Source organism: Callorhinus ursinus, unplaced genomic scaffold (assembly GCF_003265705.2).
Source record: "Callorhinus ursinus isolate GAN/ISIS: 27379988/994484 unplaced genomic scaffold, GSC_fseal_2.0 scaffold2, whole genome shotgun sequence".
Lineage (NCBI taxonomy): Eukaryota > Metazoa > Chordata > Mammalia > Carnivora > Otariidae > Callorhinus > Callorhinus ursinus.
Window position 1 is genome coordinate 6,934,836 of NW_027397064.1, and position 26,439 is coordinate 6,961,274.

At 45.7% G+C, this 26,439-nt stretch overlaps 1 protein-coding gene across 4 annotated transcripts in view; it reads right to left on the minus strand.

Moving 5' to 3' along the window:
- The window catches only part of ARMC9 (armadillo repeat containing 9), a 141,910-nt gene that overhangs the window by 83,038 nt on the left and 32,433 nt on the right, over positions 1–26,439 (minus strand). For all 4 annotated transcript variants that reach the window (XM_073877346.1, XM_025889757.2, XM_025889785.2 and 1 more), the window contains exons 9-15: positions 19,473–19,507; positions 15,546–15,657; positions 12,081–12,173; positions 7,609–7,699; positions 6,061–6,184; positions 2,952–3,091; positions 1,648–1,724 (exon numbers count right to left, since the gene is read on the minus strand). In XM_073877346.1, the coding sequence (XP_073733447.1) occupies positions 1,648–1,724; positions 2,952–3,091; positions 6,061–6,184; positions 7,609–7,699; positions 12,081–12,173; positions 15,546–15,657; positions 19,473–19,507 (672 nt within the window). The remainder of the gene's footprint in view (positions 1–1,647; positions 1,725–2,951; positions 3,092–6,060; positions 6,185–7,608; positions 7,700–12,080; positions 12,174–15,545; positions 15,658–19,472; positions 19,508–26,439) is intronic.

Sequence of the window (26,439 nt, forward strand, 5' to 3'; positions counted from 1 at the left end):
TGGTTGTTTTTACTTTCATTTTCCTGACTATTGGCAAAACTAACCATCTTGTCTTTATCTATAGGTCATCAAGATTTACTGTTCTGTAAACTGCCCATGTGTGTACTTTACCCTTTTCTTACGTCTTTTTATTACCAACTTATAGGAGCTCTTCATATATAAGGGATATTAAACTTCGGTCCTATGTGATGCAAACTTTTCCTCAGGGTATCATTTGTCTGTTGACTCTTACTGTGGCCTCTTTGTCCATATAAAAAAATTTAATGTTCACAGAGTCAAATCTGTGCATCTTTTTCTTTATGGCTCCCAGGTTTCATTTTCAAGATCACGACTATCTCACACAGGACTCATGTACGTAGCACTGATTTGTGTAGCGAACACATTTCTAAGCTCTAACATGTGTACAGGTAGATTTTCCAGCTCATCTTCAAAGCAGATATATTTGTAACAATCCTCCGGTCTATTCTGTCCTCAGAGGTAACATACTGGTTCCAACACTTGAAACCAACATTTACTATTAGAGACTGAATATATTTCCCGTAGGCTTCAACTGCCTTTGTTGAATAAAATGGAGAACAGAGTCTAGAAGTAGTTAAGAGCTCTTGATTTTAAAATATAAAAAGCATGGCATACACTGTAACAACCACCAACCCTTCACTTGCTGAAGCAGCCCGGGTCACTCAGCTGGTGGGGTGGGGCAGGGGTATGGAAGATGCGAGAGAAATGAAGAGAAGGGGAGCTGTCTGCAACTAAGTGCCTCACTCTGACCCAGTGGTACTCAGTCCTGTCCTGCTAAGACACCCGTGCACCTGATCTGGCTAGAGCGGTCAGGTTTCTGTTGAGGCTTTGGCGTCAGGTGCCAAGTCATGCCACGGTTTCTGCACAGGCATCTGCAGAAAGCCAGTGAGAGAACACTCATACCATTTCGAAGTTTCTGTTAATTAGTTTATCAAGACCTCTACTTCATTTTAAAAGGGCTTATGGCCCATAGGCTAGACGACAGAAAATCCCAAGGTGCTGGGGAGGACACGGGGGAGAGCAGAAGCCGGTAAAGCCACTCTGTGGGACAATGTGGCAGGACTCCGACCTGAGACGGACACACAGGGCGAGCCAGCAGTGATGTGTGTGTCTGCAACCCAGGGGCCCTTGGGGGCCAGGATGGCGATGTCACCGAGGACCGGCGTGGTGGCTGAGGGCTGGAGGCAGCTGAGGTGGACAAGCCTGGGGGACTGGATGGGGGCGCCGCAAACAGGGGCTGTTTTGCAGGGGCGAGATTAAGGAATGAGATGTATACAAAGCAACACAGGAAAGTCTAAAAACACAGTGAAAAGGTAGGAAAAGAATGCGATCTAGAGCGCGATACTACTGACACAATTACACACGTGCAGCAACAGCGTTAACTAAATTTTCAGGCCGCGCCGCAGCACAGGGAGAGCCGACGTGGGGGAAGAATGAAGCAGGGTAAGTGACAAGGAGGAGAATGAGGCCTGGGAGGGAGCTGGTACACACCAGTGATGGTGGAGTGATAGGAAATGAGGAGTTGGGATCAACTTCCGGCTTCCCAGTTCCAGAATTTGGAGGAGGGGGTGCACTGACTAGTGTGGCCAGCCTCCCCCAATCCCCAGGCTAGCAGCGCTGGCCCAGTACCTCGTGGTTCTCATGGCCGAGCAGATCCGAAAGAACTTTTAGCACCAGACCCGCCACCTTGGCACACATGTTCTTCCCTTTAGAAAAAACAATGAGACAAAACACGACATGTCTAAACGCACAACAATCACAGTTTCAAGTCAGGCAGACTTGAACACAAATCTTGGCTTCTCTGCTTATGAACCGTGTGACCCTGGGTGAGTCACTTAGCTAATCTGGGCTCCAGTTTCTTCCTCCTGGGATTCCTTAGGGATTTTTAACATCTACTGCAAAGGGTGATGCAGAAGGAAGTAACTCAGTACAGGCTGCGCATTCCAAGTGCTCAGTAAATGGTGGCACAGAGGGCACAGAGCTATTCATGACCGTGAGTGGAAACACAATCTATTCCAGAGCAATGCTCTGCCTCCCAGGTGCACATACCATCATCATAAAAATCATACAGGTGTCTTAGCCAATCCAAACATCATAACAATCACTGCAAATAAATTGGTGATACTAAGAAAAGCTGCTTAGAATCTGGTAAACGTTTTAAAGCTAGGATACTTGCATATGCTATTCTTTAAGAGAAGACTGAAATCACATTTACTCAGTCAACAACACATGAGTGGTTCAGATTACAAAGCATCCAAAGGCAAAGAAGCTTCTCACAAATACTGCTATTTAACTATGTAACCTTCTTCCAAAACTGGGGCTGCTCAGACCGGGGTCAGCCACAGGCTGGACTTAGCACTTCTTCTAAAGAAGCTTCTTCCAACCCAGGTAACAGATGACTTAAATGGGATGGAACCTCTAGAAAAGCTGCAATCACTACTTTTATGGATCAAATGTCCTGAGATGTGCACGGGAGAATCCCATGTTGGGGGAGTGAAGGGGGAGAGATGGCATGGTTAGGAGCAGGGACACGGTCTGACATCCTTGCTCTGCCCCCCAACTTAGCCCTGTAGAATCTTGGAAACATATTTCTCTGTCTTTGGATAGAATGGATCATAATTCTTCACCTCCTACCTTTGAATAATGCAATGAAGTTGAAGAAAAATGTGAACTATTTTAATTTCCTCTTAATTCGGGCACTGCATACCTCTAAAATGTTCTTTTCCAAGGCCAGAATGGTATCTGGCTTCAGGGATTCAACACCCACATACCTAGTTGGAAATGTTTTACACTCTATTTCTGTTTCAGTTTTCTATGAGGGAGACTAAAGGCAAACCACATCAGGCTGGGTGGTCATCCAGGTTCGACAGTCAGGCTCTCTTCCCCTCCCCCGCACTAAAGCCAGAGGGCCCAGGGACAGGGGGCTGAGAAACCTGCACTCCTGAGGCAGAGGTTCATGAGCAAAGCCACCGAGTACTCCAGTGTATAGTCCGACAGGCAATCGGGGTCCTTCAGAATATCAATCAGCCAGAAGATGAGGCCATCTCGAATCATCGCTGTCTGCAGCGGGCGCCTAGGATGCAAAAGCCTACAGGTCAACTAAAGCTGGCAAGAAACTTTCCCTGTAGGAGTGCGTGGTGATGTGCATGACGATCGGAAAAGACAAACTGATGGGATGCCTGGGTGGCTCAGTTGGTTGAGCGTCCGACTCTTGGTTTTGGCTCAGGTCATGATCTCAGGGTCCTGGAATCGAGCCCCCTGCCGGGCTCTGTACTCAGCGGGAGTCTGCTTGAGGATTCTCTCTCTACCTCTGTCTCCCCCCCGCCTCCCCGGCTCCCTCTCTCTCAAATAAATAAGTAAATCCTAAGGAAAAAAGGAGACAAGACAAACTGTGCGGAAGATACAGACTCTGAAGAATATTTTGTTGTTAGACCCACACACAACTGAAACAACAAATTCTTTACCTTTTGCAGGTATCCCTAAGATTTAGAGAGAGACAAGGCAGTCAGGAGGACTTCTACCTCGAAAATTTCTTTTTCTATTTAAAATGAGCAGAGTACTACTTCAAATATTTAATAAATATTTACTGAAAGCTTTTGGTCTACCTCACCCAGGAGACAGCCATAGAAATAATTCATTGACAAACAGATTTTTAGTAAACTCTAGTCCGGCTAGGCACTTTGAGCTGTGTAAAAACAAAGAAAAGCCAAAAACCAGCTCAATTCCATTTTGATTCAGGTCTCTGTAACGTAAGGGTAGTTTAATGATGTGGGCAATACAATTTATACAGAATTATTTTCTGCCCAAAGTCCAGGTGTAAGATCTTATAAAATCCAACACCTCATCCAAATGTGTTATGGTGAATGTCTTCCTGCCAACCTTAAGAACTGATGAGATTCAGAGCGCCTGGGTGGCTCAGTCGGTTCAGCGTCCGACTCTTGATTTCAGCTCAGGTCATGATCTCAGGGTTGTGAGATCGAGCCCCATGTCCCACTCTGCACTGGGCCTGGAGCCTGCCTAAGACTCTCTACCTCTCCCTCTGCCCCTCCCCCGACCAAAGAACTGATGAGATTCAGCATGATGGTATCACCATGAGAAGTCATGTGAATTCTTTGAAAATCAAAACACCATGAAAGAAACACCATTGCACATCCCCTAATGAACAGGTTACGGAAAAACTCCCACCCAGGACATTATCTGTTTGGGCTATTCTTTTTTTTTTTTTTTTTTTAAGATTTTATTTTTTTTAAGTAATCCCTACACCCAACATGGTGCTGGATCTCACAACCTAGATCAAGAGTCACATGCTCCACTCACCGAGCTAGCCAGGCGCCTGTCTGTGCTATTCTTAAACACCACACTCACCTCACTGGTGAAATTTACTGGAATACAGTGAAGGCTACACTCTTGGTAATCCTAATTACTTTCTACCTTCATTGTACAGACCCTAGAACATTGCAAAAACATTAAGCATATTTCTAGAACAGAACAGCTTATTACTGTTTGAAGCACAAGAAAAACTGGCAATAAATATCTATATTACCAGGAGGAAGTATTCCTTCATTATATCTTATCTTTGTTACTGTAGTTACTAAATTTCCAAAAATTTTCCAAATATGGTCAACATCAACCTAAATTATCTTTCTAAACAAATAAAAACCAAGTGTTCATATGATCTGAGGAAACAAGAGCTTTGCTACTGGAGTTTACTTTTCAATTTACACATAGTTTGAACAAGAACTTTTCATTGGCAGGGACCTGGCAAACAGTAGGAACTGAATACCTACTCCTTTCCCTCTCTAAATGTGCACACTGAGAACAAGTCACTTTGCAGGCCTTAGGTTCCTAGCGAGAGTCAATCACGTGTCAACCACATCTGACAGGAAGCAAGTATGTCCAGAAGAGGACTGATGATCAGAAAAAGCTGAGGACTCAAGGTACTAGAATTCTTCCTGTGGCAAAGAGACAGTGAGGTGCTCCTGAGGGAATCTACATGTTGGAAGAATTCCATGACTCAGTGACTCCACTCCTAGACATTGACTGATGCAGGCGAAGGGAAAGGTTGCAACCACACAGAGACTTGTAGGCAAATGTTCAGAACATGATTAGACACAAAGAGTAGATACAATCCAGATGTCCATCAACTGATGAACAGATAAACCAGATGTGGTCTCTCCATGAAATGGTGTGTTCTTCAGCATTACAAAAGGAGCAAAGTACTCACACAGGCTACCATATGGATGAACCTCAGAAACACTATGCTAAGTGAAAGAAGCCAGTCAAACAGAACACATATTATATGATTCCACTTATCTAAAAATGTCCATTATGGGTAACACTACAAAAAACAAATCAGTGGTTACCTAGGGCTGGGGGTCGGGAAAAGGACTGGAAATGGGCCTGAGGTTTCTTTGTGTGGTGATGGAAATGTTCTAAAATTAGCTTGGGGTGATGGTTGTACAACTCTGTAAGTATACTAAAAATCACTGAACGGTACATTTAAAAAGGGATGAATTTTGTGCTATGAGAGTACACTTCGATAATGCTGTTCATGAAAAAAAAAAAAAAGCTCTAGGTGGATAGAGCATGCCAAGTCCTGACAGGGTCCAGACGGAGACTACAGGGTGGGCGGCTGGAAGCGGGAGGCTCCAAACCTGCCTTCCACGGAACTACCTAGCACACCGACGTGACTGTGTGTTTACGTGCACCTCCCACCACGGGCTGTGAGCAACGTGCAGGCTGAGCCCTATCAGGTTTTGTTCGTGGGCATGTGGCCTGGAACACAATCCAGCCCCTGGTCAGCACCAGCTACTGGTCACGAGGAAACCGCAACAGCACTTCCTCCCTCTGCAGCAGCTTGAGCAGAGGGTTTCGAGGATTCGAGATAAGCTTGCTAGCTCTATCTTGGAAAGTCACCCAACCTCTCCTAAATGTTAACTGAAAATATCATCTGCCTCTTGGGCTGCCCCTGGGACTAAACAGTGGCTCACATAAGCCCTATCTGATTTCACAGGAGCCACCAAGACCTACTGCAGTCAGCACCTGAGGCTGAACTTCTGCAAGGCCCCGAGAACGTTCTCGCGGGTGACGATGTCCTCATCTTCCTCCTTCAGCCTTTCCTCCAGCATCTGCAGCACCTTTGTGCTCTGGGCCAGGTAGAGGCGACCTAATAATATAACCAGAGATGCATGGTCAGAGAATTTATCTTGTGTTAAGTTCATGCCCCAAAATCACTTTCTATGAACACATGGCATGTAATACATGTAGAGTTTAGGTAATTTTAGGTTCTAAGAAAAACTTAGAACCTATTTCTTCTGCAAAGTGGTTTTATCCAATTGACTATCTAATGATGAGAAAACCACTCTTCTTATAATCGAAACATAATTCATCATGGGGCACCTGGGTGGCTCAGTCGGTTAAGCCTCTAACTCTTGATTTCAGCTCAGGTCGTGATCTCAGAATTGTGAGATCAAGCCCCGTGTTGGGCTCCACGCTCACTGGAGTGTCTGCTTCTCCTTCTCTCTCCTCCCCGCCCCCGCCCTCTCAAATAAATAAATAAATAAATAATCTTTAAACATAATTCATCACTATGTTTTTGCGGGGAACACTGCTAGATCTACAGGGAGAAAGAAGGTGAGGAATCTATATGTTATGGGCTCCTTAGTCTTTATAATAGAGGCCGTCAAATAGTAATGCTTTCTGGCCACACTCCTTGCTCCTTCTAGATGTACCCGTGGCCTGGAGAAGGAGTTGGGAACCATACCTGGGACCCTACAATAAGCCTTGAGTTATCACTAGGCCATTGTGGACTTGTGTCTTGATACAGATGATGTTAATGCATGTACCTTCATTCATAATAAAGGTCTGCTAAATGGTTGGAAGAACAAGCAAAAATAATCGAGTGAACCAACTTTTGGAGTATCATATATTCATAATTTGAAAACTCCCTTTATTCACATTTAAAAAGCTGAAACAAAGTAGAACTTATGAAAGATAATGATACTTTGTAAAGTCATTCTGAATTCAGCTTTGGTATGTACTACTTTTGGAATTTTCAAATTCTCTTGGTTTTAGAAGTTATCTGCTTTTTTTTAAAGATTTTATTTGTAAGTACTCTCTACAACCAGTGTGGGGCTTGAACCCACAACCCTGAGAGGTCAAGAGTCACACGCTCCACTGACTGAGCCCACCAGGCAAGGTCTGTACTCTCTTGAAGGAAATGATGCAGTGCCTATGGGATCAGTTCTGATTATTTCACTAACCTTATTTTGCCTTAAGCAGAAAATTACAGAAAATGCATTACCTGTTATATACTTGAAAACAATCTAAATAGTACTGTTACAAAACCAGGAAGCTTATAAAATACAACCAGAAGGCTTATAAACTCTAAAACCATCAAAATTTGCTCTGACATAAACTAAGCAATATGACAACAACCAACTTGCACGAGACACCTTCGATGCACTAAACAGGAATATACTGAGGAAACATATGGCGCCTTTAAGAAACTTGAAGAACGTCCCCTTTCAAAGGAACAGAATGCATTAAATAAGACCCAGCCGTTCTCTTTGAAGAAAGCTGACGACTCACCTTCTGCCAGAGATGCGAATGCATTGACGAGCCGGGCCATGTACTGCCGCACCACCTCGCTCCTGGAGTGCAGCAGCTGGAGCACTCTCCTCTGCGGGTGGAAGCATCCAGAGAGGCAAACGATGAGGTTAAAGGAAACAGAGCTAAACATGCGGCTCCTCTGTGGGCCTGCTGTTCTCTGCCTCTATGCGCAGTTATTAGAGGTGAAACAGACTGAAGACAACAGTTCATCTGGAAATCTCAATTTCCAATTGATTTTTTTTTAAAGATTTTATTTATTTATTTGACAGACAGACACACAGCGAGAGAGGGAACACAAGCAGGGGGAATGGGAGAGGGAGAAGCAGCAGGCTTCCCGCAGAGCAGGGAGCCCGATATGGGGCTCGATCCGAGGACCGTGGGATCATGCATGACCTGAGCCGAAGGCAGACGCTTAACGACTGAGCCCCCCAGGCGCCCCTCCAACTGGCTTTTTTATGAGAGTTGACAAGAACAAGTTACTGAGACTCTAAGCTGAAAGACTGAATTATACAGCGCGCTTAGCCCGTGGCTGGCACAAGGGAGGAATGCTGTTTGTGATGACCACTGCTCCTGTTTTTCCAGGTTCACGACAGATCCGATACATGCATCTAATTTTGCTCCCTGCAAACCACAGTAAAGCTACAGTGCATGAAGTTCTTTAAAAAAGGCATAAATTCTGAAGGACAGAGAGGCAGCACAAGTAATGCTAACAACACGATTTCGGAATTGGGAATGCAGTCACCAGACAGACTTTAGCAGACCCAAGAATACCAAGTCTCGAAGGCAGCAATGGGCAATGAGGAATTACCCAATTTATAGCACTTCATCCTCAAAAGGAAAAAAAAACTAAAGAAGAATGGGTGAAAGCTGTGAAAGCCGCAGCTGGGTCCCACTCTTGCTGCTCCTCCCCACCGTCCTCCCGCCTACTCCCCCCCTTCAGTCTGGGGGTACTCCCTTGCCAGGCTAACACGAAAGGTTTCTGGGGCTGTGAGGAGCGAGTTGGACAGGTAGGGCGGTCAGGGTCAGGGTCCCCAACAAGAAAATATGGAGACAGCTAAGATGAAATAGCACTAACGTCTTGTTTTGCAGCTTAGACAGGATCACACTTGCATTCTATTTTGCAGCCTTTGCAGAAATGACTTCTGCAAAATGTCCTAAAATAAGACCATTAACCACAAGCATTTGTCAATATCACGGGCAAGGGGCAGTTAAGACCTAAGCCCCCAGATGTCAGCAAAAAAAGACCATCAGCACAGAGACATTAACCTAATAGGTAGACAGATATGTGACCAAAGCCCTGATTGGCATGACTCAGCACACTCTGCTTGCTTAAGATAGTTTTGCAGAAGAGCTGATAAAAACCCCTCAACTTAGAAACTCCGGGGGCAACCCACTCAGGCCCCCCACCGGCTCCGGGAGCTTTACACTCTTGCTCAATAACCTTTGTTTTGCTGCCCACCACTCTTTGTCTGGTCTACCTCTTCGTTCTTCGAAGTGGCGTGACTGAGAACCATGGGCACCCAGGGGACAAAGAATCCTATTAACAGAGGGGGACACCTGGCACAGGTGAGCAGGGCTTCTACACCCAAATGGGGAGAAGGAACAGTGCCTAAATGCAGAATGAATACTGAACAGAGAGCACCCCATCCTATTCTCTCCTACATGGCTCCCAGAAGGCTGCACCCAGATCTTCACCCTCTAGGTAGGAGATCAGAAAACTCTTCTTGGAGGAAAATGACCACCAGCCCAAGAGAAAAGAACCAGAGATCCTAAAATCAGAGGTTCCTACTAGAAAGCCCACCTGGATCACCCTCAGTGGAGCTCTGCATCTCCAGGCCCTACCCTCATATTCAGAATTTCCAACTGGCTTTCATTCCCCCACTCAAAACATTATGAGATAACCAAGGTCTACCAGAAACCCAAGGCAAGTTTCCAATATGGGAGACAGGGTTAAAACAAATGGCGGGGGCAACCCGAAGGAAATGGGACTGTGCAGGGAGAAGAAAACCAGAGATAAGCGAAAATGTGTCACTCATAGTAGCCTCAGAGACACAAGAGGCTCTACTGTATCCATGAAAAAACAGATTGCCATAAAAAGGGGGAGTGAAGAACTCGACAGAAGGGATGGAAAATAAAGATGAGATCTCCCAGAAAGCAGAGCAAGAAGAAAAACAGAAAATATGAGAGAGAAGACAGAATCAGAGAACCAGTTCAAGAGGTCCAACATTCAGAGAGAGAGAGAACCGAGAAAACAGAGAGGAAATCATCAACACAATAAAATCGAGAAAAGTTCCCAGAACTGCACTTGTCAGATGGAAAGGGCTCCCAAAGCACTCAAAACAATGAACCAAAATACACCTCATGAAAGATATCAGTGCGACATCTTTTAACACTGGTGATAGAGAGGAGACTCAACAGGCTGCTAGGGAGAAATAACCAGGCCACATACAAAGGATCAGGAAATAGAATGGCTGTGGACTTCTCAACAGCAACACTGGAACCTAAAAGACAACGGAGCAAGATCTTCCAAGTAATGAAGGAAAATTATTTACAACCCAGAGTTTCATACAAAGAATAAAGACTTTTTCTGACATAACGTTATCTCAAAAAATCTACTTCTCACTCCGAAAGCTATTAACTATAGGACGTTACTCTCTCGGACCAACCGAGAGAATAAGAAAGAATAGTGATTCTCGAAAGTGTGGTCCTGGACCAGCAGCAGCAGCATCACCTGAAAACTTGCTGGGGATGCAAATTCGCAGGCCCCATCCCAGACTTACTAAATGGAAACTGCAGGGACCCAGTAGTTTGTGTTTTAATGAGGTTTCCAGGCGATAAGACTGCATGCTAAACTCTGAGAACAGCTCAGTTAGGGAACTCACTAAACGACCGGTCCAATTTCCCGGCTGAAAGGGCCAATCTCTCCGGTGTCATGGTGACACGGCATCCATTTTGCTCGAGTTTTCCTGCTCTGCAGATTCTCTGACACCTTAAGATAGCTCCAGCTCATTCCTCGCTTAAAATAAACCATGGCAATTAAAAATAATGACTTGGGGAAGAAATGACCTGTCTTCGAGGGCTACAGAGATCACAGCATTGTGACAAATATCACAAAACCTAAGACGCCTTTCATTAGAGAACACGTTGTTTTTTATATATACAACCAAGAAAGGCAAGAAGCCAATTAAACTATAACAGGCCATCGACTATTAGATATGCTCTAATTTCCCAGAATCCTAAAATGGGTGGGGGAGGAATGCATCTCAGATTTAATGAAATAAGATAGTTTTAGAAAGATTCAACATTGAATTTATTCTTCAAATCTGAGTTTGTAAAGTCACAACAATATATTTTTCAGTGCTTCATGCCTGATAAGTTGGTTTCAATGCCATTACAAAAATAAGCAGAAATAAAAGTAAAAGGAAATAAGTCAAAAATTTGAAAGACTATTTTTCAAACTAAATACAACTCTTTCACGGGAGTAGTAAGACCTACATTCAAAGAATAAACTGGCAGCTCAAAATTCTCAAACACTACGCCTGTGTGCAGGACAGACTAACGTGTGATTAGCTTCTGCAGGGTGCTGTTTCATCAGCGCTCCTAAGGGGTGTCGATATTCCACCCAGCACACACCCTGTGAAGCTTCAGAACAGGGAGGTAAAGTGTTTAGATCATTTTGGGTAACACTGAATGCAGACAATGAAACGCAGTGTCCTCACACGTGCCATGTTCAAGATCTCACTCCCCCTGTCCAGTGAAGCCCGGTGTTGATAACAGGTAACGGGGTGAGGAGTGGGGAGGGAAACCACCACGTATTGGCTACTCTGTGCTGGCCACTGGGTTAAGTCCTTCCCGTGACCAAACGCAATCATTGCCACAACCTCACGAGGCAGGTGAGGGCTCCTTCTCCGAGATGGGAAGTGCCCAGACACCCAGTATCTTACTTAAGGTTATCTGGCTCATGGGCAGTAGGGCAGAGGTTTAAAACCAGTTAATCTCACTCCGAATCCCATACTTTGCCCACTGCATCATCAGACCTATCTGGTCCAAAACTATATACAAATATTGTGTTAACATATTTTAAGTCAGGCCCAGATGAAAAACAATTGAATTGGCTTACCCGCCTTGCCCACCATAAGTCATGCTGAGCTTGCAGGACTCATGGTTAAGGGGTGGAGTGAGAGAAAGAGTTGGGATTTTGGGAAAAGGAAACATGACAGCAAAGAGCTCCAGAGTTGAATCAAGCAGTTCTAACCTGTTTAGGACTCTATTAGAAGTGAAAAGTGGGCCAATGTCTGGGGTGAGTAGCAGATCTCAGCAGCTATCAGAAGCTCGAGGTCGACATACGGTCACTAGGCTGAAATATCATATAAGTCAAGCCTCCCCCTACTGCTAAGATCACCCCCTCGAAATGAAGGCCCTGGCTGGGCTCTGGCCCATCTCTCACGGACCTGGCTGTGGCTGTGACAATCCAGGAGGTCGTTGCCGATGTAGGCTTCCAGAACGGTCTCCCTCTGCTCTCCAGGAAGGGATGTGGTCAAGCGCTAGAATGAAGAAAAAGTCACACACCCAAGTCTTAATATGGAGAAAAATGTTCATATAGTGGGTATCTTTTAAATGGCAGTAGCAGTAACTACACATTTAACCAAACTAAATAATATTCTGGTGGGGGCGGTGGGAGTAGCTGCCCAGGCAACCAGTCAACTAACAAGAAGTTGCGATGTTATATTTCCTAATGGGTGATGTAGGAGTCAACTCACACACATGAAATCTCCAGAGAAGGGAAGTGATAAAATGCCCAGATGGTAAGTGTATAATTAAGGGAGAGTCCACCAACACCTAGAGGTTTTCTCACACAATGGGAGAAAGGAGGAGCCGACTATTTAGTCAGCACAGGGGAATGTGAGCATGGTGGGGGTTGGGCGGGCGGGGAAGGAAGTGTGGTACAGTACGGGTCTGGGGGGCGTGAAAATGCAGGGGGCATGTGGGGGTGGGCACAGGGCAGGTTGTTGAGGGCTTGGAGCCAATGCATCGCCAACAAATTAGACTTTATCCTATAGGGACTGATGCAGCAATACTGTGTGCGCGCGCGCGCGTACGTGCGTGTGTGCGTGTGTGTGTGTAAGGGGTAGGTGGGTAGGGTTTTGTAGATTCTGAAAGTCATAAGCCTCTTGCATTGTATTAAGGAAGAATTCACTTACTGTCCAGGGGGCTAGAAAAAAAAATGTTGTATGGGGAGTGTGTGAAATTTGGATGTGGGTGTGTACGTGAGTGTGTACAAGCATGAATTCTATGAGAAAGTCACGTAACTAAAGTGACCAAATGTCCTTGCTTTTCCAGGAAAATCCTACTAAAGACCCCTGAGACTGTGGGCCCTGTCTCTGCTGAGGAGGGGCTGGACATGTAAAGAACGACATGGAAGAAGACAAGAGCAGCAGAAACCCCCAGGACTGAAAGGTGGAGGCCTCCAGAGGCGGGTGTAGCCGACAGACTGGATCCACCTTGGCCAAACAGGAAGGCCCTGAGGGGAGAGAGCACCAGATTAAAGGAGGGTGTGCCAAGAGTGTCACAGGTGGGGGCTGCCGCCCTTCCATCCAGTTCCCCGAAGCCGGGGCCAGGGTGCTGGAATAGGGTGGAGGGCTGAGAAGCTGGAGGGGGACACAGACAGATCTTAAGACACCTTTTTATTCTTCCTGGTTATTCTGTGACAATGTCATTCACTCAGCAAAGGAATACCCTGTCTCACCAAGAGGCTCAGTAGCAGGGACTGAGAGGAGGTGCTGGGGGGACAAACTGGGAGCCAGAGCATGAGTTTGCTAACTTGAGCAGACAGAGGCAATGTGCGGGGTAGGGACGGTCGCCTGAGATTCCTCACGCTGCCCACGCACCCTAGTCAGCTGAGGCAGGCATCACCAACTGACCACAGGACTCCTGCTGATCCTGGATGCATCCTCAGAGTACTCCTCAAGACCATATTCCAGGAAGCACGACCAACCATCAGAAGTGCAAGTGAGGAGACCTTTTTCTATAGAGATGGGGAAATTACTCAAAGCCATTTTTGACACCAACATACCCTGAAATTTAGGGATCCATGAAGGGGTCTGACATGATTACAGCCTAAGTAAGAACGGATCATTCGGTTAAAGAGCCAACCAGTGTTGGCCTAGACCTGCAGTTCTCAAAGTGTAGTCTGTGGAATCCTAGGGGGCCCCAAAGACCTTCCAAGGAGCCCACAAGGTCATGATTATTTTCATAATAATACTAAGATATAATGCATCTTTTTAAAAAAGATTTTATTTTATTTCTTTTTAAGATTTTATTTATTTATTTGAGAGAGAGAGAGAAAGTGCACAAGCAGGCGGAGGGGCAGAGGGAGAGGGAAAAACAGACTCACTGCTGAGCAGGGACCCTGACATGGGGCTCAATCCCAGGACTTTGGGATCATGACCTGAGCCGAAGGCAGATGCTTAAACTGGACTGAACCACCCAGGCGCCCCTAAACATTTTATTTTTTTAAGTAATCTCTACACCCAGCGTGGGGCTCGAACTCAAGAACCCGAGATCAAGAGTCGCATGCTCTACTGACTGAGCCAGCCAGGAGCCCCTGATTTACCTTTTTCATGGTCAATCTCTCAGAGGCTATATGAAGTGTGACACTGTGATGAATCAATTGGGGAAGCAGATGTGAGAATCCAGCTGTCCCTCCATCAGGCCAGACATTAAAGAAATTTGCCAAAATATAAAACAATTTCCTTATTAATTTTTTTGTTTGGAAAATAGTTATTTTTAGGGTGCCTGGGTGGCTCAGTTGGTTGGGCATCTGCTTTTGGCTCAGGTCATGATCCCAGGGTCTTGGGATTCAGCCCCACGTTGGGCTCCCTGCTCAGCAGGCAGCCTGCTTCTCCCTCTGACCCTCCCCCATCTCGTGCTCTCTCTCTCTTTCAAAATAAATAAAATCTTTAAAAAACATTTTAAAAAGGAAAATGGTTATTTTTTTATATTTAAAAATATGTTATTTATGTTATGTTCTGGGTTCATTACTGTTCATCTTAAATGAATGAATATTTAAAATGTTCTCAGTTTTGGGGCACCTGGGTGGCTCAGTCGTTAAGTGTCTGCCTTCGGCTCAGGTCATGATCCCAGGGTCCTGGGATGGAGCCCTGCATCGGGCTCCCTGCTAGGCGGGAAGCCTGCTTCTCCCTCTCCCTCTGCCCCTGCTTGTGTTCCCTCTCTCGCTGTGTCTCTCTCTGTCAAATAAATAAATAAAATCTTTAAAAAATAAATAAATAAAAAATAAAATGTTCTCAGTTTTAATTAATTTAATTTAATATAGTATCTACTATAAATATTGGTAGATAAAATTCACATAAACTAAAGCCTTTAAGGTCCTCAGTAATTTGAGAGTGCCAATGCGTCTGAGACTAAAAATCTTGAGAACCACTGGCTTAACTGGGACCAATCTGAAGAGCGGGAAGAAAAGCAACAATTCAGACGAGGCTTGACTTCCCTTAAAAGACTAGTTCATCAGTATCCACCCCTGCTGTCCGCTCGAGTGGCCCCAGGGAGCACCTAAAGGCAGAGGTCTTTGTGAAGCTGTCAAGAGAGTGACTCTGGGCTCTCCCACGCCGACTCCGCGGGCTGGGAGGCTGGCTCACGACTGACGACGGCGGCAGGCTTGACACTGCAGAGAGCAAATGACCAAGGGACAGCACAGGCAACTGTGAGGTCAACAGCCGGTTCTTACCAAGAGGCCAAGGCTGTCTTCAGAAGCTGTTTTTACCTTTAGCTCTTGGTGTCGGCAGGCAGCACGAAGAAGGATTTGTGGTAAATGGGGTACAAGATACAAGCAAGGTAGCCAGCCAAGAAAACCGGCATGGTCTTTTTTTTTTTCTTAACTTCAAGGGAGAGGTACATACCCAGCGCAGAGCCTGCAACAAGAAGGCTTTCAAGCGGTCACTCCCCAAAATCAAATCCTTCTTCAGTTTCTCATAATCCAAGGAGGGCAGCAATGGGACATCCTTCAGTTTCCTACTCAGCCACACAAGTTCAGAGAAAGAGAAAAGGGCAAAAGGGAACATTCGTTAGACCTCCTGAGTATCGGGACACCAGCGGCGGCCCAGCTGTTTTCTCCACTCCTGGAACCAAGTCCAGGCTCCCCGCCCCTCCAGCATCATCGAGCTCGGTTCTGCCTGTGGATGTACTGGGGCTTCGTTGAACGTCTTTCCCTGAAGGAGGAGTCCCTGCCTGACCAGGTTTAGAGAGCACTGCGTTCACACTGGGCCAGGTCTCCGTCCCACGGAGATGGAATCACCTCGGAGGCACCAGAACTTGCTGCACCGCTCAAATCCTATTTAGAATCTGGAGCAAAGCCCCCAAAGACCTCCAGCAGCGGCCCGCAAGAGTTCTCCCTAAAAACCCGCAGCCATCGTCCCGCTCAAGCCCCAGGCACCGAACTGGGGGGGGGGTGCGAAGGACAGACCAGGGTTAGAAAACAACTGTAAAGAGCAGGTGCACCGTCGACCCCCAAGGCAGTAAAGGGTGTGCTAGGAAGTAGCGCGGGTTCATCTCTGGGAGAGTGCCAAGTAGGACACTTGGCAAACCCTCCTCGAGAGGACACAAGTGGAGCCCTCAGCAGAAGCCAGTTTCCTTTGTTCCACAGGAGGGGACTGGGGTGCGTGGGAGAACCAGTGAAAAGGGAGCGAGGCCTGCGGTCTAGCTAACAGCACTGTACCCATGTTAACGTCCTTGCTTTGATGTTGTACTTGTCACAGAAGATTCACCATGGGAGGGGGAGGGGGCCTGGGGGGGGTCAACTTCCTGTGACTCTATAAATCATTTCAGCATAAAACAAGTCAAAAACAACAGTATGGTTTTCCGGACACTGTGCAGGGAATATTAATACTAAGATCAATACTCCCGGCACAATACTAAATGGGGGCTCATGAGGACTTGGGTGAAAAGATGCATGATAATGGGTTCTGGGGTGCCCGGCTGGCTCATTCGGTACAGCGTGCAACTCTTGATCTTGGGGTTGTGAGTCTGAGCTCCATGTTGGAGGCAGAGATTACAAAAATAATAAAATCTTTAAAAAAAAAGATTAAGGGTTCTTCTGCTTTTCATTGACGTGTAACCGAGCTACATTACATTAGTTGCAGGCCCTCAACATAATGATTCGCCATTTGTACATAGTGTGTAGTGGTCACCACACTCTCTTTACCCTCTGTCACCATACAAGGTTCCCATGTTTCCTTTCTTGGGATAAGAATTTTTTTTTTAAAGATTTATTTATTTACTTATTTATTTGAGAGAGGGCGAATGAGCGGGCGAGAGAGAGAGAGAGAGAGAGAGTACATGACAGGGGGAGGGTCAGAGGAAGAAGCAGGCTCCCCGCTGAGCAGGGAGCCCGATGCGGGACTCGATCCCGGGACTCCAGGATCATGACCTGAGCCAAAGGCAGTCGCTTAACCAACTGAGCCACCCAGGTGCCCATGGGATGAGAATTTTTAAGATTTACTTTCTCAGCAACTTTTAAATTTGCAATACAGTATTTACTGACTATAGCTCCCAGGCTGTCCACTGCAACCCAGGAGTTTCTATTTTATAAGTGCAAGTTTGTACCTCTTGGTCTCCTTCACCCATTTCAGTCGTTGCATTAGTTTTAAAGGGTGCAAGAGAGGTAAGGGTGGGTGCAAGGGTGGAAAGGAGGTAAGACGCCAGCGGGACAGCATTTAGGGTACTGTAAATTTTCTTTGTATGTGCCTATAGCGTTCAACTTTTCTATAATGAGCATGTATTAACATTATAAAAAAATACATGCTAGTTTTCTTAATGTGAGTTTTTAAAAGACAAAATGAGATCCTCTCATAAGGCCCAGGAGAAAAGGCCTGAGAATGGGGCAACAGAGGAGATCTCAGTAAACACGCCTGGGAGGAGGTTCTATTCTGCACATCACACAGCAGAGCCACGCACATGTGCACACTGCTTATTCTGACACGTATTTTCCTGAGGCAGATACTACTGTGTTTAAAATTAACACAGATGGGCGCCTGGGTGGCTCAGTTGGTTGAGCGACTGCCTTCAGCTCAGGTCATGATCCTGGAGTCCCGGGATCGAGTCCCACATCGGGCTCCCTGCTCGGCGGGGAGCCTGCTTCTCCCTCTGACCCTCTCCCCTCTCATGTACTCTCTCTCTTGTTCTCGCTCTCTCAAATAAATAAATCTTTAAAAAAAAAAAATAAAATAAAATTAACACAGATACTTTAGAAATTCCAATTACAAAGAACTGGCCAGTATTCTTCGAAAATGTGAAGGCCATGAAAGAGTCTGAAGAATGACTTCAAAAGAAAGGAAACACAGACAGGACAACCACATCAACGTGTGACCCTAGACTGAATGCTGGGCCAGACGAAGGACGCAATAGAGCAGCTGGTAAAATGTGAGGAAGGCCTGTGGGTGAGATGATACGGCGTCAGCATTAATTTTCTGACTTTGATAACTGTACCGGGCTTACGCAAAATATCAACATGCGGAATCTGGGTGAAGGGCATAGGGGAATTCTTTGTACAATATGTGCAACTGTGAAATTATTTCAACATAAAAAAAGATTTTTTAATTTAAAATTTAAACAAGGTCTTGTTCTAGACAAAAAAGTTCCATTTGTAAAGCCACATCTAAAATTGTTCTATAGCTGGGGTGCTTCCTCTGGAGGGAAGAGAAGTTATCAAACGCAGGCCATAGTTACTTGCCCATAATGGCAATATTAGCCACCAAATTTATCGCCAATTAAGTTGCTCAGCAGCCCCACATTTCTGTGGTTCAGCCACTCTCCCACTGCCCAAGAGGACTGTGTCATACCTTCTCCGTTGTCCCCTTTAGCCCCTCCACTGACTACCCCCTTTACTCTCTGCAGGTAAGCTTGCCTCTTACACCACTGGGAATAACATTAGCAAACACCCAGAGAGTTTATTAAGTCCCCCAGCATTGTACTAAGTGCTTTATACACATGAACTCATTTTTATCCTCACAATAAGCCTATAAGAAAGTTACTACTATTACTGTCTTTTCACAAGTGAAGAAACTGAGACACAGGGAAGTTACATAACTGGTCCAAGGCCACAGAGCCGGCAGCAGAGGAGGGATTTTTAACCCTGGCAGTCTGTCTCATACGCACTACATTATACAGCCACCGTCTGAAGAGAACAAAGTGCAGGGTCAGCGTCAGACTCAGGTAGGACTGAGGGAGGAGGCAGGCTGTCTCTCTCTCAGGTGTCTGAGTAATCTGACAGCACCCCCCGAAACCCCACAACAAGGGTGGGCCTCAGAGGGTCACCAGAACCCACCCTGGTCCTCATGCCTCTGCCAAAGGTTCTCAACTTCCTTGTTACTGCAACATACATACCAGATGAAGTTCCCGAACATCAGACACCCACACGGGTGACAACCTAATCGATTTGGATAGGAATGCTCAGGCAACCACAAAGCTATCCTGTGGCCCTGGTCCCATGTGAGCCAGCAAAGAACATAAAATTTAGACATTGCAACACTCTGTTGACTGCCCTACAATAGAAGATTAATCTCTATAGAACATCATAGGAACAATTCAACAATTTTTTTTCCATTTGATGTGATCTCGCCAAAATAAATAGAATTAATACTAAAAGATACTTTTAGTTTAACAGTATTACTTAGAATTACTGGTATTTCCTTTATATCCACACGGAGCTCTAGCTAATCAAAGGCTCTCCTCTAAGCTGGGCTGTTAAGATGAACGTTTATCAAAGTCTGAATTCTAGTTTTACTTAGAGCTGTTTACCATCCTAACAATTCCTAAGAGCAATTACTTACCCGGGTGCCAAGGAGGCTCTTAACATGGTTGAAGCCTAGAGGTGGGGGTGGAAAGAGAAGAGAGCCCGTGTTAAGCAGTGAGAACAATGCATTAATCCTAAATCACTCTACTCACACAGAATCAACAGATTTGCAAATTTTTGATCCATCAGGATTCTCCTATCATAATCATATATGATTTAAAAATTAGCCCAAACAGGGATGCCTGCATGGCTCAGTCGGTTAAGCGTCCAACTCCTGATTTCAGATCTCTGGGTCATGAGATGAGCCCGGCGTCAGGCTCTGCGCAGAGTCTGCTTGTCCCTCTCCCTCGGCTCTACCCCTGCCCCCAGGCTCGCGGGCATGCTCGCTAGCACACTCTCTCTCTAAAACAAAGAAAGAAAGAAAATTTAAAATAAATAAATAAAAAATAAAATAAAATAAAATAAAATAAAATAAAATAAAAATTAGCCCAAACTGAAGTTAAGCTACACACTACTCAAGTAGTTCCCAAGCTGCCTACCACCCTTGGTTTGTTGTGACTCTGCTCCAAGGAATACTTCATAAAAAACCAAGCGAGTTCTCCCCAGCCAAACTCTGAGAGGCGCTTAAAGCTGCCTAGTCAGGTGTCACAGAGAACAAAAGTAATGAAAAGCGCTTTATTATCCTGACTTTTTTCTTAAATTAACTCTTTTTTAAATTTTTTAAAATATTTTATTTATTTATTTGAGAGAGAGAATGAGAGATAGAGAGAGAGCATGAGAGGGGGGAGGGTCAGAGGGAGAAGCAGACTCCCCGCTGAGCAGGGAGCCCGATGCGGGACTCGATCCTGGGACTCCAGGATCATGACCCGAGCCGAAGGCAGTCGCTTAACCAGCTGAGTCACCCAGGCGCCCTATCCTGACTTTTTTCTTTATTAAGATTTTCTCCTTAGGGGCGCCTGGGTGGCTCAGTCGTTAAGTGTCTGCCTTCGGCTCAGGTCATGATCCCAGGGTTCTGGGATCGAGCCCTGTATCGGGCTCCCTGCTTCGCGGGAAGCCTGCCTCTCCCTCTCCCACTCCCCCTGCTTGTGTTCCCTCCCTCACTGTGTCTCTCTCTGTCAAATAAATAAATAAAATCTTAAAAAAAAAAAAAAGATTTTCTCTTTGAGTATAACAATAACATGCACTTGGTACCAAATCTAACCCTATAGAGGTGTTTATAGAAAATCCCCCTCCCACCCTACTCCCTTTTAATCTTATTTATAGGCCAAATCACTGCCCACTGTATGGATATTCAGTGTCCTACTTATTGTTTGTTTTGTTTTTGCCACTACAAACAATGCTGAATTAAACATGTACTAAAATAGACTAGAGAAACAAAAAACCAAATGTTGTGTGTGGTGCTTGGTTGGACCCACTCAAACCAACTGTAAAAGATGTTTTGAGACAATAAGGGAAATCTAAGTATGGACCACACGGATACTGTATGATACTGAGGAATTCGTGCCAATTGTATTTGGCATTGCAGTATGTTTGCTTTTTGTTTTGTAAAGCCCTTATCTGTTAGATAAATATATTGAATTATTTACAGGTAAAGTGATAGAATGTTTGGGATAGGTTCTAAGGAACTCCAGGAAAAAAAAGTAAGGAGAGAAGAGAAGAGATCTTGGCCCTCTGTGGAGCTCTTCCAGAAGCGGTGGGCAGTGGATCTCCATCTGCTCTGTGTCACCACAGCTCTTGAATGGTCATTATCCACACTTACCGCAATGAACTGTGATTATTTTGCAATGATTTCTGTGCTTTCTCCTTTAGCAGATACCGAGTTCCATAACAAGTGGAGATATATTACCCTTTATATATGTACCCAGCACCTGGTACAGTGCCTGGGCATACAGAGGCACGTGATCAACATTTGTTGAATGAATGAATGAATGAATCAATCAATCAATGAACGAATGAATGACGACTGACTTCTCAACATGGGCTCTCCAGAATCCTTGACTGATAAACTGGCCCTAGTTGATGATTCCATTCTCGACTGTGTCCGTCTGCAGTATTTACAGGCCACACAGATTCCCACCTTGGAGACAGCAAACTTCACTTTTAAAGGGCTCATGACCATGTATGTTTTTATATTTTTTAACCCTTGACTTTTTTTTTAATTAAAGGAAATGCCTATTCCTGTTATTGGCTTAAAGAGCAAGGAGTTGAGAAAATAAATTTGAAATGGATATAAATTACTCATCTAACACATTAAGACGACCAAGAAGCCAAGATAATAAGTCAAATGAGTCAAATAAGGGCATAGACATATTAAAATATTAGCTTAGGGGTGCCTGGGTGGCTCAGTCGTTCAGCGTCTGCCTTCAGCTCAGGTCATGATCCCAGCGTCCTGGGATCGAGCCCCGCATTGGGCTCCCTGCTCAGCCGGAAGCCTGCTTCTCCCTCTCCCACTCCCCCTGCTTGTGTTCCCTCTCTCGCTGTGTCTCTCTCTGTCAAATAAATAAAATCTTTAAAAAAAAATATTAGCTTAATATAAACACAAAATAAAAATATTTTTAGGGGTGCCTGGGTGGCTCAGTCTGTTAAGCGTCTGCCTTCGGCTCAGGTCACGATCCCAGGGTCCTGGGATCGAGCCCCACATTGAGCTCCCTGCTCAGAATTTCTACCTGAGCAGAGGGTGAAATGGAAGCATTATGTCTCCATCGCTGCTCAGCTGCAGGCAAGGAACCTGAGCCTGGCCCTCAGCCGTTACTGCTCCCTGAAGCCAGTGGTCATGGGGTGGGGACAAGGATGGATGGGGGCCACATGAGCGGGCCAACAGCAAGATGAGGAGCTTTGCCCATGTTTTGTGACATCAGAAAGGGTTTTGAGGGATCGGTCTAAGCTGTAACATGACAAAGTGTCCCTTGGTCAAAGCGTCTGCAGATGTACCAGGTGGGACTCTTGAAGAGTCTTTAGTTCACTGCTGAGTGTTGTGAATCTCAGAATATGGCATGTCCCAAACTTCAAACATCAGCCGTTGGCTCTGGGGACAGCAAACCCTCTAGGATTAGTGTCTGTAGGCACTTGCTTTGGAAAAAGCTGCTCTATAGGACATCGCTACCGCCAACTCTGCAACACTAAGGGCTACTTGCACAACATGGGACTACAGGGGTACGTGCAGGAGGGGAGGGCTGAAATGAGACACTGTGCACATGGCATTTGGAAATGCGGCTGAGTCAGTGGAGTGGGAGTGCCGAGTTGCTGAACGTGCTTTCCGGGCAGGTGCCTCTCTGGCTTACCAGGTCACAGAGGGCACCACCCTGGGCCCTGCCTCCACCCTGTAGACTGCAGGCATCTGAGAGCCTGGGGCTAGGCAAGGTATGCGGCAACAGGCTCACTTGGGGAAGTGCTAGGGGCCGGGGTGCTGAGGCCTCTTGGGCTTTCTGTGACCAGAGCTGAGCGTGGAGAGACAGATGGGTATTAGATCAGAGAAGGCTGTGGACTCCATGCTGAGCACTGTGGACCTGGAGCAACGACAGGTATTAAGCAAGACAGTAACATGATAGATGCCTGTACGTACCTACATCCCTCCTGAAACTTGAGGGCATAAATAAATAAGACACAACCAGAAAGGTCACCCCCGCTCCCGCACGCATGAGTAATCCGATAGGTGAGAGCTTTCAGACTGAGATCGGTTAGGAAATGTTGCTTTAGCCAGGAGAGAAAGAGGAAGAGCCCGAACAGACACAAAGCAACAAAGACAAGGGGCAGGAGGGAGGAAGGCGCTCAGATCCCGAGACTGCCTGAACATAGGGCCCGAAAGAGGGAAGAAGCTTGGATGATTCACAGGTGTTCTCTGGAGTGTATCTGCCAAGACAGGAAGTACAGGAGGGGAGACCATCTGTCTGAAGGAAAAGATGAGCCTGTTTTTGGACGCAGAAATGATGTGCCTATCAGACATTCACAGGGAGAAAGCTTGTAAGTCTGAGTCTGGAAGTCAGAAGAGAAATCTGAGCTAGAGGTACAGACACTCTCTGCCAATCACGGTCCCACCAACTGGCTGAGATCAAAGGTGATCAATCCTCACATCACCAGGGTCAGGTCAGGTATGGGCATTGGGGTAGGAAGTGTAGCAGGGAGAGGTGAGCCAGGTGTGCAACTCCTCCTCAGTACAACGGAGCATGAGACCCAAAAAGGCTTCCTTGAGGTGCAGTGGCGAGGCAGACAAGGAGCAGGCATCTTGCCAAGACTTAAGAAAGCAACATAATGGACAACATAAAGTCTGATGGTGTTGAACTTTAAGCCAGAGCCACCGTCCACACAACAAGCTTTAGGAAGAATCCTCCTCAGCAGAACAATGCCAAGCAGTGTTTTGTGAGCAACTGCATGAGGCCATCCAAGAAAGGGTCACCGCCACCAGCCCCAGCCCCCTGCAGGTTTTTATTGCTAAGAAGGATGGCTGATTTTGAAGTAAATGCTTTCTAAGATTTGCATGTCCTGAGCCTTAAATATATATAATGCAATCACACCTGGCAGTATTTTAACTTATATTCCCAATGGAGTCTACTTGGGAGTTGCTGAAAAAGAATTAATTCCCAAATGGGCCATTTTTTCAAATAAGGTTGTATTTAAATGAAATGTCTCCAGCCAATGAACCCCAAAACCCACAGGTACCACTAGGTAGGACTTGGGACTCACCCACAGAGCTATGCTTGGGTTTCCACCTTTGTGGAGTCAGCACTGTATCATGGTCAACCCTCCCCCTCCCCACTCCTGCCCTACAATGGACGCCCTACATGGGTAAGGATGGTCACTCTCCTCCATCAGGCACTCCTTCCCTGGGGTGTCTCTGCATTTGTGCTTACTCAGTATAAACAGAGGACTAAGAAGAGAGACAAACCACGGTGCCTTCCCATGCTATCTGCAGATAAAAAGATGTATGCTGAATCATTATCAGAAACAGCAAAAAACTGAAACGCCACCTAAAGGTTTGCAAGAGGAATGGTTAAATGGACCACACTGCTCTTAAATTAAAACTCTAAAAGATAAGGAAAATAGGAATAAATCCAGAAGGATATAGAAAACTCTTTAAAACAGTTGCAGAGTGATATGTCTAATAAAAACCTTAATTCTATATAATTTTTTAAAGTCGGGAAGGATGGATGTGAAAGTCACCAGGGTCACCTATGGAGGGAGAGGAGATGGGTAAGTGTGAGGGAGAGACGGGTTTGTGTTCACTTTACTATTAGATTGTTGTTTTCCAGTGAGCACATTTGTGTATTACTTGTACATGTACAATCTTAGAAAACAAAAAATCCCTGCCTTTTGTGCCCTGAGGGAGAGGTTTCCCTTCTTTACAATGATCAGATTGCTGAAAATGTAAACACAGATTTACCTTGTCTCCCAGGAGATACTAACCCATGGTCTGGAGCCTGAGCTGGTGACGAGAGCAGGATGACAAACCAGGGGGTAGGGTGGTGACAGGCAATCAAACTGGAAGGGGCCACCTGAGAGAGTTCTCTTTTCAAAAAATCAATCCTGCCATTATTAGTCCTTCTGGGAACATCGGAATTTGATCACCAGCTCTGCTCATGTGAGTGGAGTTCCGGACACAGTTATGTGGGCATGAACTAGGCCCCACTCCTGGTGTCTCCTCTGCAGGGCCCTGCACCAGCATAATCCCCCTGCTCCAGGGCGTGAATTCCTGGCTTTGGGGGTTTGAGAGAGAACTGGGCACGCATAGCCCTGCTTCCTGCTTCCCGGCTGGGGGAAGATGAGCGCTCCCAGGGAGCAGAGGTCAGTCCTAGAGCCCTTGGGTCCTCACTGCCAGTGGTGCTGGGAGAGGGGAGGGGCTTGGCTAGAGCTGGCCGTCACTGGGTGGCCACATTTCTTGAAGGCCAGGATTTAAATGTAGGAAACCCACCTGTCTACAAAGAAAATCCACATTCTCCAACATAAGCTTCATCAGAGTTGATGGCAATATTGCCAGCCCCTTTTTCCTTTATTGTCCTATTTTCCAAATGGTTCAGAACTCGGGGGTTAGAAGGGTGTTATTTACCGAGTCCTTCTGAACTTTCAACAGCGAGTGAGGTTGCAGAAGGCCAGATTCTTAACAGCCAGTTTTAAAGAACAGTATCAAACGTACTAAACTTTATGGATACCAGCAGTGTTCTGATGGGCCCGGGCCAGCTCCTTTATAGAGTACAACGAACTGGAACACTCAAAGGCAACAGAACAGAGAGGAGCTGATGGAGGACCACACTAAAGGGCACGCCGGGCCGTGCCCACCTCTTTATCTTGAAACTGATGGCATTGTGTTTGGACCTAGCGTAGAACTTAAACCCCCGGCAAATAAGAAAGCGGCCCTGCTCTCCGTCCTGCCATTCAACCACCAGAATTCCTATCTAAGTTGTACCTTCACACGTTATAAATCCAATATCCTACACTGACTGTAGGCTTGCCCAGCCAACTATGTTCTATTATACTTTTACAAGGATGTTCTTTTACAGTGACTCACATCCACTTTTTATCATCTTAGAGAGAAATCTATGGGAATAATAAAAGATTGTTTGCAGCTTTTATTGCCTGTTCCTAAGTCAGTGACTCAGGAGAAAGAAAATGGTTAGGAACTAAGATAAACAGAGCTCATCCTCTCTCTTCTGGCTTCTAAGCCCAGAATCTGTACCTTAATACCACTGTAACAGGGAAGGATGATAGCACTAGTCTCTTGACAAAAGACATTAATGTCTAATGGGATAAAATACCAGATATGATGTGCCCCCCCTTTTAAACTGCTCCTTATTAACATGATATCCATTTTAAATAAGCTGGATGCCTCACTCCGCCAACAGAAAGTGAAAATATAAGGATGCTTGTATATATGCAAGATAGGATGGGATTTTATAACACAGACCTGAAAAACACTTAAGTACTTGCTGAGCTAATAAATAAGTGGAAGGGAGGGAGGCAAGGAGTAGTCTAGACACAGGTCCTGCTATGCTAATTCCTGCTAGAAAGCCATC